General features: G+C 39.2%; 1 protein-coding gene across 11 annotated transcripts in view; it reads left to right on the plus strand.

Moving 5' to 3' along the window:
* The window catches only part of LOC133655338 (neurexin-1a), a 237824-nt gene extending 226026 nt beyond the window's left edge, over positions 1–11798 (plus strand). For all 11 annotated transcript variants that reach the window (XM_062055385.1, XM_062055383.1, XM_062055377.1 and 8 more), the window contains 2 exons: positions 6932–7010; positions 10199–11798. In XM_062055385.1, the coding sequence (XP_061911369.1) occupies positions 6932–7010; positions 10199–10500 (381 nt within the window). In that variant the 3' untranslated portion in view covers positions 10501–11798. The remainder of the gene's footprint in view (positions 1–6931; positions 7011–10198) is intronic.
* Positions 11799–12480: the final 682 nt, after the last annotated feature.

The following is a 12480-nucleotide window of genomic DNA, read 5'->3' on the forward strand; positions in this document are numbered from 1 at the left end:
GTTATTATTATTATTATTATTATCTAGAGATTTACGCATTAAAAGTAAAAACAAAATGTATTGATATGACTTATTTTTACCACTTTTACGATTGGGGGACTTTTGGATCGTCGAGACCTTTAGTCTGATTTTTTTTCTAATTGACGTTCAAAAAAAATTATGATTTATCAAAATCAATGTTCTGCACAAGTTTAAGGCTCCAATTACTTCACATCAAATATTCCAATTTGAAAAAAAATTTTGAGGGGGGAATATTGCATATTTCTTGTTTTTGCCATACAAAAAGGGGGTGTTGATTGACAAAAGGGGCATAAAACGTTAAAGAATTAAAACTTTATGTCAACAGATTAAGCAAATCTTTAAATAAAATTGGTAGTATCCAGTTCAAACTGCCATGCTTTTATTTTGAAGTGGAGTTTGCACTGAACAGGAAGACAATGTGTGCACTAGTGATAGGTGAAACGATACTTAAGTGTGGATGTGTTATGAGACTGTGTCCCTCGATACTTGTAGTGTGCGTCACTTTAAGAAAAAAACATGTGAAGCACCAAAGTGTGTTCATCAGGAAGTCATGCGTACGTGTTTCCTCGAGTGACAGCGTGTACTGAAAGAAATCGGAAGAGTTGCGTGCTGCGTTTGGCGTTGTTTTTTTTGTTTTCATCGTGGCTCTAAATGACACTAAGAAAAAGGAAAAACTTCTGAAATGTAGGATCATTTTGATCCTGTAGCATGTTTTTCTTTTCCTGTTTATTCTTTGGCTGATTGACAAAAGTTGTGCGTTGCATGTTCCTTTATGCACAACTAAAAAAAAATATCATATATTAGCTGTTAATGTTATTTGCAGGTCAAATGTAGTGACTTTTTCAATCCCGCATATAGCAGCGTTATCAAACACCAAGACCGTATCACTACAGTGTCAATACAGCCAGTAAGTGTGCCACACAATCACTGACGCATCATTTGAACTGATACGATACCAATTTCTGGTACCTGGCAATCGATACCGGTACTTTAACAGTACCAACTTTTGGTACTTTTATGTGTGTTAATAAATATTGTTTTTGATAATAATATAAAAAAATGTTATTGCAGCATTTAAAAGTGAGCTGATTATGACAACTGCTGTTTAGTTTACTATGATCATATTATCATTTGCATGTATTGGCCCTGTGATGAGGTGGTGACTTGTCCAGGGTGTCCAGCGACCCCGAAAGGGACAAGCGGTAGAAAATGGATGGATGGATGGATGGATGACATTAAGTTGCAAGTCCAAGACGTTAGATGGCAGTAGTTTATGGTGGATGTTTTGGTTTGCTTTTTTGTTGCGCCCTAAAAAGTGTTAATACTGTAAGTGTTGTACTTATTACACACCGGCTGTTTGTTATCTTGGTTGTAGTTTTCATTAACAAATTTGGAGGTGTTGAAATAGCCATGTAAAATTGCTAATGCTAATCAGTAGCATATAAATAGCAAAGCCAATGTATATTAGCATCAAGTTAGCGCTTAAAAAAAAAAAAGTGATTACTTATGTTGAAGTGGGTTTTTTTTTTTTTTAGACAATTGCTTTGTTGGCATTGGATTTTGCAACTTTACCTAGAGCAGGGGTGTCCAAAGTGCGGCCCGGGGGCCATTTGCGGCCCGCAGGTAATATTTTAACGGCCCCGTGGCACATTCTAAAAATACGATTTAAAAAAATTAAAAACATAAAAAGTGGTATAAAAGAGCAAACAGGTGAAATGTAACAATAAAATGTTTCTTTCTTTAAAAAATAATAATGAATCAAAATCAATGTCATTATGAATTATTGACCTATTCAAGGCTCCAATTAGGTCACATTAAATATTCCACTTTGAGATATTTTTTGGGGAAAATGTTGCATATTTTGTGTTTGCCATATAAAAAACTGTTTTTTTTTTTTTTTTTTAAAGAAGGGCCTAAAATGAACAAACAAGGAACATAATAAACAACAATACAAGTTATAATTGACGGATAGATCTGAAGTTGATCTCGAGACTATTGTTTTAACAGTTTTTTAAAAAATTACGATTTATTTTTTAACACTTTACTGAGCAAGACCCTTTTGGATCCCCTATAATTTTAGTGGGACTTTTTTTTTTTTTAAGCGTCATTGCTCAGAAAATAATAATAACTTAAAATCAATGTTGTTATGAGTTATGTTATGAGCTCCAATTATTATACAATCTGAAATGTTCCACTTTAACATTTTATTGGGGGAAAATATTGCATATTTTGTATTTTTTCCATAAAAAAACTGGGTTTTCTTTGACAAAAAGGGCATACAACTTAAATCTTAAAAAAAAAAAAAACATATTGACAAATATACCTAATGTTGATCTAGATATTTAAACTTTGAATAATAATAATACTACTACTAAATAATGACACGTTTTTTATTTAATTTTTTAACCAAAACCCTATGGGGTCCCCGGGATTAAGCCTGAGTGGAGGCCTAAATGTATATTTTTTATACATATATTGTATTGGTTTTTAAAAATAAAAAATATCAAAATGGCCCCCGCTTGCTTTGATTTTTCAGTGTGCGGCCCTCAGTGGAAAAAGTTTGGACACCCCTGACATAAGCGGCCATAAGACCCCAAGTCAGTAGTGTACACAATTTTGTAAATAAGAGCTAAAAGGTGCTGTCCACGCATGTGGCCACTAAGCCTTTAGAGGTTTGCAACTGAGAGTGTACAAATCCTTAATATTAACTATCTGTCATTTAGCTGGGGACACCCTACAACTACCTCCAGGGGTCCCCACACCTCACTGTATTTATTTATTTAGTTTGCCTTTTCTTTTTTGCCCACCCCTATAATGTTGTTAATTTTCTCTACCTATAGTAAAAAAAAAACAGCATCTATCTATATCTTGCCCAAAAAAGCAATGGCTTGTGTGTTGTTTGGTAACAGTTGGTGATTGTTATGTGCAGTAAAACTTTTCATGAACTCACCTTAATGTGTGTTACTAAATTTGTGTTGGACGTCTTCCATGTAGCGAGGAGTTATGATTTTGGCTTACAGAGTAAACAACTAAAAACTAAGGTTCGGGGCATTGTTTTCTCTAAACGCATACATTTGTCTAAATATGGCCAAGAACACGCATTATTGTCGGTTTCCTGCACGTCATTTTAATTAGAGATGTCCGATAATGGCTTTTTTGCAGATATTCCGATATTGTCCAACTCTTAATTACCGATTCCGATATCAACCGATACCGATATATACAGTCGTGGAATGAACACATTATTATGCCTAATGTTGTTGTGATGCCCCGCTGGATGCATTAAACAATGTAACAAGGTTTTACAAAATAAATCAACTCAAGTTATGGAAAAAAATGCCAACATGGCACTGCCATATTTATTATTGAAGTCACAAAGTGCATTATTTTTTTTAACATGCCTCAAAACAGCAGCTTGGAATTTGGGACATGCTCTCCCTGAGAGAGCATGAGGAGGTTGAGGTGGGCGGGGTTGGAGGGGCGGGGTTTCTGGGTAGCGGGAGGTGTATATTGTAGCGTCCCGGAAGAGTTAGTGCTGCAAGGGTTTCTGGGTATTTGTTCTGTTGTGTTACGGTGCGGATGTTCTCCCGAAATGTGTTTGTCATTCTTGTTTGGTGTGGGTTCACAGTGCGGCGCATATTTGTAACAGTGTTAAAGTTGTTTCTACGGCCACCCTCAGTGTCACCTGTATGGCTGTTGACCAAGTATGCCTTGCATTCACTTGTGTGTGTGAAAAGCCGTAGATATTATGTGACTGGGCCGGCACGCAAAGGCAGTGCCTTTAAGGCACGCCCCCAAAAATAGCTGTCTGGGTGGAAATCGGGAGAATGGTTGCCCCGAAATGTAGAGATTTTCGGGAGGGGAACTGAAATTCGGGAGTCTCCCGGGAAAATCGGAAGGGTTGGCGAGTATGACTGGGAGACGCAACTGCTCTGTACTTCTCCCTACGTCCGTGTACCACTCCGTACAGCGGCATTTTAAAAAGTCATACATTTTACTTTTTGAAACCGATACCGATAATTTCCGATATTACATTTTAAAGCATTTATCGATAATATCGGACTCCCGATATTATCGGACATCTCTAATTTTAATCACTAAAGGAAAAATGTAATCTGCGGGAGAGAATCCCTCCGCCATTTTTTTTTTGAGTGGTCAGCTTGAAGCGTCCCTCTGTCTCGGACAGTAATTCATTTTTTTTAATGAATTACGTAACGTTTATGACAACCTTTTTCCAAAACACAATATAGAATGTAAGATATAACAGGTTAATGCATACATTTATTATTTACATACTTGCCAACCCTCCCGTTTTTAGCGGGAGACTCCCGGTATTCAGCGCCTCTCCCGATAAATTTTCTCCCGACAAACTCCCGGTATTCAGCCGGAGCTGGAGGCCACGCCCCCTCCAGCTCAATGCGGACCTGAGTGGGGACAGCCTGTTCTCACGTCCGCTTTCCCACAATATAAACAGCTTGCCTGCCCAATGACGTCATAACTGTAGAATGATCGAGGGCGAGTTCTTGGTTTCTTATGTGGGTTTATTGTTAGGCAGTTTCATTAACGTCCTCCCAGCGCGGTAACAACACACAACAACACACGTCACGTTTAGTCTACCGTAAAGCAGTTCTTCTGCCGTGAACAGCAATGTTGTGACACTCTTAAACAGGACAATACTGTCATCTACTGGATAGCCTACAGAACACTGAAATTCAAGTATTTATTTTATTTATATGTGTAATAAAATATATATATATATATATATATATATATATATATATATATATATATATATATATATATATATATATATATATATATATATATATATATATATATATAGCTAGAATTCACTGAAAGTCAAGTATTTCATACATATACATATATATATATATATATGAAATACTTGGTGAATTCTAGCTTAAATATGTTCCCCTCTTAACCACGCCCCCCCCCCCCCCCCTGCCGGTATCGGAGGTCTCAAGGTTGGCAAGTATGATCATTTATTTAAAAAAAACATTAATGTGGGACCCTGTTTTTATGACTTCATGGGGTCCCTGGAACCCCATTCTGAAAATCCTAGCGCCAACACTGATGGAGTATTGATGCATGCAAAACAGCAGCAGGCGGCTGTGGCCTGTGGGCCGCTTCTAATACTAATCAAATATCATCCTGGGATCTGGCCTGCGGGTCTTGACTTTGACACATAAGACCTAGCCACTGGAAAATGTAGTTAAGCTACGTAGCTTAGCTACATGTAGCTTGTTACTGGCCGTCACTGCACGCAATAGAGTCGGACTTGACAAGCTGGTCCACATAAGCGGGTGCCACAAATCAGAGCAAGACCCCACTTAGTTTGTGTGTAAACTCTCTTATGAAGCTTAAATTGGCATTTATTCACAGCTGGCTCAGGTGGCCCCCACATCCATGGAAGTAGTAGTAATTGTTGGACGGCAGCAGAGCTGTATCGACCGACTGGTCGGAATCCAGAGGTGGCGTTTGTCAAGCTGAGTGGGCACGGCCCATTGGGAAGGAGTCGGGCGTCAGTGGGCTCGTATTTCTGTTGTTGAGAAGGACATGAATAAAGTTGCTCGGCGAGACACGCCCGTAGTACGAGCACTTTGGCGCTCTTTCATTGCGCTGCCTCTCTGCCAGCGTCTACTGCAATGCATCACAATCCAATTTTAATTTAGTGCTGGCACAGAGCGCCCGCTGTGTATGCACACACACACACACACACACACACACACACACACACACTCTCTCATGCCAAAGCTTTTAACAGTAGGTTATGAATATTCCCAGCATTTTTAATGCTATAAACTCCCCCCCCCACCCCCCCCCCCTGTCCCACGAGAGAGTTCCCTTATTTTCATTCCCCTTGTCATTTTGAGCAGCCTGAACTTGTCGTTACCATGGCAACAGGAGCATGGATGCGGATGTGGAAAGAGGGGTATATTGTCCCACGGCGGAGCGTTCACAGACACGCTCGCCAGGTCAATGTGGGCTTGAGGTTGAGCGCTAAGTAGGTCGCAGGGCACGGCGCCTGCGGGGGGGGGGGGGGGGTTGGAATTGACCCAAACAAAGGAGAGAGGGGCGGCGTAATGAACGTCTGGCTCAGGATTTGTTATTTTTTTTAGGGATGTCCGATAATATCGGCCTGCCGATATTATCGGCCGATAAATGCGTTAAAATGTAATATCAGAAATTATCGGTATCGTTTTTTTTATTATCTGTATCGTTTTGTTTTTTGTTTTTTTTAATTAAATCAACATAAAAAACACAAGATACACTTACAATTAGTGCACCAACCCAAAAAACCTCCCTCCCCCCATTTACACTCATTCACACAAAAGGGTTGTTTCTTTCTGTTATTAATATTCTGCTTCCTACATGATATATCAATATATATCAATACAGTCTGCAAGGGATACAGTCCGTAAGCACACATGATTGTGCGTGCTGCTGCTCCACTAATAGTACTAACCTTTAACACTTCATTTTACTCATTTTCATTCATTACTAGTTTCTATGTAACTGTTTTTATATTGTTTTACTTTCTTTTTTATTCAAGAAAATGTTTTTAATTTAGTTATCTTATTTTATTTATTTTTTTAAAAAGTACCTTATCTTCACCATACCTGGTTGTCCAAATTAGGCATAATAATGTGTTAATTCCACGACTGCATGTATCGGTTGATATCGGTATCTGTTGATATCGGTATCGGTAATTAAAGAGTTGGACAATATCGGATATCGGCAAAAAGCCATTATCGGACATCCCTACTTTTTTTGCTGGTCTCAGGTTAAATGGCGATGATAAGAGGAATGAGAAAGTAGGAGATAATGACCGTCCTCCTGCCACTTTTTAACGGCAATCGACTCATCATTTTCTACCCTCTCGTTGCAGTCGGCCGACGACATCCTGGTGGCGTCCGCCGAGTGCCCCAGCGACGATGAGGACATCGACCCCTGCGACCCCAGCTCAGGTGAGCCCACACTGAGAAAAGAAATGCTCTCATCTCCATGTGCGTCTGAGCTGTTTCACACGTGTCCTTCACTCTCACTCCCTTTTTTTTTTGTCTTGCTTTGTGGCTCGCCACAATAAATTATTCATTGCCTACTTTTCTGTCTCAAGGCGTTACCTAACACCCACCCACTCACCACCTACCCACACTCACGTCCTCTCATCTTTCCTCGTCATTTATCTTTTCCCACTCCTCCCTTTTTGTCCTCGCCATCTTTCCTCATTGAAGCTACAATTCTTTGGCTTCATGCAGTCGCAGGTACTACTGTGGTGCAGCCATGCATACCTGTAGTGTTTGTGTTCAATTCCCTCACTTAGTGCCCATATCAAATGCTGCATTTGTTTACTTACCTTTACAGTGATACCACACAATATCCTGTTTAGGTATTATCAATGCATAATGTAATGAACTACACTGCAACAAGTCAGTGTTCAAAAACAAGAAAAAAAAAGTACAAAAATGAGGGGTATTTTATTTGAAGTAAGAAAAATGATCTGCCAATAGAACAAGAACATTTGGCTTGTCAAGACTTTCCAAAACAAGTCAAATTAGCTAACCTCAATGAAGCCAAAAATAGCTTAAAATAAGTATATTCTCACTAATAACAAGTGCACTTTTCTTGGTGGGAAAAAAAAAATAGAGACCTTTTTGCTCAATATGTTGAAAAATATTCTTCCATCCATCCATCCATTTTCTACCGCTTATTCCCTTCTTAAATGAAGTAAATGCTAGTGCCATTATCTTGACATAATGATATGCGCTCTGCATGACATTTCTTGAAACCAGCAAACTTATACTAAAAACTAGTTTATTGTTCTTAATGGAAAGGCAACAAGGCAAGCACTTGTTACTCTCGGGGTCTCCTAGCCGCTCAGGCAAATCATATGGTCGAAAAATGCATTTTTCCATCGACAACATGACATCATCGCGCCAAGTGCGTGCTCTTTCAGTCATTAGTGTGCAAGGAATATATATATATATATATATATATATATATATATATATATATATATATATATATATATATATATATATATACACACACTACCGTTCAAAAGTTTGGGGTCACCCAAACAATTTAGTGGAATAGCCTTCATTTCTAAGAACAAGAATAGACTGTGGAGTTTCAGATGAAAGTTCTCTTTTTCTGGCCATTTTGAGCGTTTAATTGAGCCCACAAATGTGATGCTCCAGAAAGTCAATCTGCTCAAAGGAAGGTCAGTTTTGTAGCTTCTGTAACGAGCTAAAGTGTTTTCAGATGTGTGAACATGATTGCACAAGGGTTTTCTAATCATCAATTAGCCTTCTGAGCCAATGAGCAAACACATTGTACCATTAGAACACTGGAGTGATAGTTGCTGGAAATGGGCCTCTATACACCTATGTAGATATTGCACCAAAAAGCAGACATTTGCAGCTAGAATAGTCATTTAGCACATTAGCAATGTATAGAGTGTATTTCTGTAAAGTTAAGACTAGTTTAAAGTTATCTTCATTGAAAAGTACAGTGCTTTTCCTTCAAAAATAAGGACATTTACATGTGACCCCAAACTTTTGAACGCTAGTGTGTATGTATATATATATATATATATATATTATATATATATATATATATATATATATATATATATATATATATATATATATATATATATATATATATATATACATATATTTAAATGTGTGTGTATATATGTATATGTAAATGTGTGTGTGTGTGTGTGTGTGTGTGTGTGTGTGTGTGTGTGTGTGTGTGTGTGTGTGTGTGTGTGTGTGTATATGTCTATGTATATGTATATGTCCGTGTATATATATATGTATATGTGTATATATGTATATGTATATGTGTGTATGTATATATGTATATGTAAATGTGTGTGTGTGTGTGTGTGTGTGTGTGTGTGTGTGTGTGTGTGTGTGTGTGTGTATATGTATATGTCCGTGTATATATATGTGTATATACGTATATGTATATGTGTATATATGTATGTGTCTATGTGTGTATATATATATATATATATATATATGTAAAAGTGTGTGTGTATATATGTATATGTAAATGTGTGTGTGTGTGTGTATATACATATGTGTATATATGTATGTGTCTATGTGTATATATATATATATATATATATATATGTAAATGTGTGTGTGTATATATATATATGTAAATGTGTGTGTGTATATATGTATATGTAAATGTGTGTGTGTGTGTGTATATACGTATATGTATATGTGTATATATGTATGTGTCTATGTGTGTATATATATATATATATGTATATATATATATATATGTAAATGTGTGTGTGTATATATGTATATGTAAATGTGTGTGTGTGTATATATGTATATGTCTATGTATATATATATGTATATGTGTATATACGTATATGTATATGTGTATATATGTATGTGTCTATATATATATATATGTATATATATGTATATATATATATATATATATATGTGTATTTGTATATGTATATATTTATTCATACATATATATTCCTCACGCACTAATTGACTTAAAGAGTGCACTTGCTGCATGTCACGTTATTGATGGTAAAATGCATTTTTAGACAATATGATTTGCCTGAGTGGCTAAAAGACGGTAGAAAATGGACTAGTAAGGACAAATTTTAAAAAAATATATATTTTTTTTTATTTATTTTATTCTTTTTTTTAAACTTGGGACTTCCCGCGGGCCGGATTTTGTATGCTGGGGGGCCGTATTCGACCTGCGGGCCGTAGTTTGGGGACCCCTGACTTAGACCCTTTATGGTCCCCGGTAAAGGTAAAAAACAAACAAAATCCATATATTTTGTTATGGTTTGAAAATGAAAAACATAAAAATGGCCCCCGCATGCTTTAATTTTTCCGTGTGCGGCCCTCAGTGGAAAAAGTTTGGACACCCCTGCCTTAAAACAAGTAGAAGACTCTAACATAAAATCTGCTTAGAGAGAAGAATGATCTTATCAGACAGAAAATAAGCAAACATCACTCTTATTTGACATATTTCATCTTACTTAGATTTTAGTGTTAGCAGTGTGTATATTCATGCATTTTGTCCTGGTTCATCATGTGTCATGTTGACGTATGGGATGTACAGTATGTACAGTATGATCAAATGCACGCCCCTCCCCCAGCCCGTCCTCCCCTGCCGGAGGTGAAGGTCTTCCCCGGCCCGTCGGAGGTGGTCCGCGAGAGCAGCAGCACCACGGGCATGGTGGTGGGCATCGTGGCGGCGGCGGCGCTCTGCATCCTCATCCTGCTCTACGCCATGTACAAATACCGCAACCGGGACGAGGGCTCGTACCACGTGGACGAGAGCCGCAACTACATCAGCAACTCGGCCGCGCAGCCCAACGGCAGCGCCAAGGACAAGCCGCTGGGCATCACCAAGATCTCCAAGAACAAGAAGAACAAAGACAAGGAGTACTACGTCTGAAGCGGCGGGACGCACACACCTTTATATACTCCAACAACAACAAAAAAGGAAAAAAAAGGCTCTATGTACATAAATAGGTATATTCTCAAAAGAGCGCACACACGGACGTTAATGTTTACTCTCCAATAATCCCACATTCATCCAAGCACACACAGACTGGCCACAGAGGGTCCCAGAGACCCTTCTTGTACAAAATCCACCAGTGAGAGCCTCGGGAAAGCGACTCTTTTTATCAACATTTAGGAAGGAAGCGCCAACCCGACACACTTGGAGCTTCACCCGGGAAAAAAGTCAGTGTGAATGTACTCTTACTGGCGACTATTTACGTCAAGCACACGCCATGTACCGGAGGGTGTGTAGCCGGGGGTCCGAAAACCACAAAAAAGACGAGACGAGCAGCCCTGAAGTGTCTTTTCTTCTCCCAGCTTCTATTGGCCTTCCACTTAGCGGACGGTGACTCTTGAGGAAGGATTCAACACAAGAACCAAGCACAGGACGGGGACGGGAAATCAGGGTGGAGTGGGCGGGGCCTAGATGTCGTTTGTTTTTTTTATGTTTACCTGGAACGGATACCGGAGACTTGAGATGCTACCTACAGACACGCATGGCCACACGGTCTTGATGGGCGGGACTCGGGAGTCGTTTCTCATTGCACGTGAGTCGTGATTTATACGCCCGCGGGCCAGAGGCGGCGCCGTGTTAGATTCCGCACCCGAATCGGCTCTTTTGGAATCGGAATGGCATGGCGGCGGGGGCGTCCGGTTTTAGTCGCGGGCAATCCGAGCGAGGCTAAACGAAAGGAGGACTTTTTAGGAGAGTGGACAGGTGTTTGGTTTTTCTACACATATAGGACATAAGGGTGCCATAACGTCGGCCAGCCCCGCTCCAGTTCTTCCACGCGACGTACGTCTGATGCATGCTGGCAGGACAACAACAACAAAAAACAAAAAAAAAATGGTGTGAGATGATAGCGTCCAAATGATCCCCCTCCATCTTGACTTTTATGATGTTTCTCAATCTCTGTCGTCCTTTTCCTTTTCCTCTTCCTCCTCTCTCTCTCTTTCTCTTTCTCGCTCCGTTTGTGTTGCCGTCCCACGGCGGCGCTTCTCCACCCCCGGGCGGTGCTCCACCCCCTACTCGGTGTTCATTGACCATCTTATTATTTTCTATATGTACAATTTTTCTACAGTATTTACTTTTATTTTTATTGTTACGGTTCTTTGATGAACATAAAGTGGAAATTTATTATGAAAAATAGTTTTGAAGATTAACGAGTAAATAAACTATTACCCAAGTCATCCGAGGGTGTGTGTGTGTGTGTGTGTGTGTGTGTGTGTGTGTGTGTGTGTGTGTGTGTGTGTGTGTGTGTGTGTGTGTGTGTGTGTGTGTGTGTGTGTGTGTGTGTGTGTGTGTGTGGAGAAGTGCTTCTTCCTCTTTTTCTTCTTCTACTTTGCTTGAGGGGGTTGTGTGTTCATCTCCATCTGCGATGTCCTTGACCACCAGCAGCTGGGACACAGATTTTTAAAAAAAAAACAACTCCTGCTCTGGCGGTAAATAGGAAACAACATTATTTCTCACCAGTAGGGGGGGCACAAACCTGACATGGCTGGATTATTCTGTCATGACAATTGTTGACGTGACCCCGGTGTGCAGAGACAGATTAAGAAAGAGCTGCATTTTTATTTTCTTTGCCTATCATTCCCAATCCTTATGTAAGACAAGATATACATTTTATGCATTCTAACTAGTAAATAAGTGCAATCAAAACTAGAGATGACCGATAATGGCTTTTTTGCCGATATTCCGATATTGTCCAACTCTTAATCATCAACCGATGCCGATATATACAGTCCAGTGTTTCCCATAAACTGCCAAGATACCTGTGGCGGTGTGGGCGTGGCTATGGGCGTGGTCACCATGACATCATCAAGTAATTTGCATAATTTACTACAATGATTTGATTTTCTCTAAAAAGGCTCA

This window comes from Entelurus aequoreus, linkage group LG08 (assembly GCF_033978785.1).
Source record: "Entelurus aequoreus isolate RoL-2023_Sb linkage group LG08, RoL_Eaeq_v1.1, whole genome shotgun sequence".
Classification (NCBI taxonomy): domain Eukaryota; kingdom Metazoa; phylum Chordata; class Actinopteri; order Syngnathiformes; family Syngnathidae; genus Entelurus; species Entelurus aequoreus.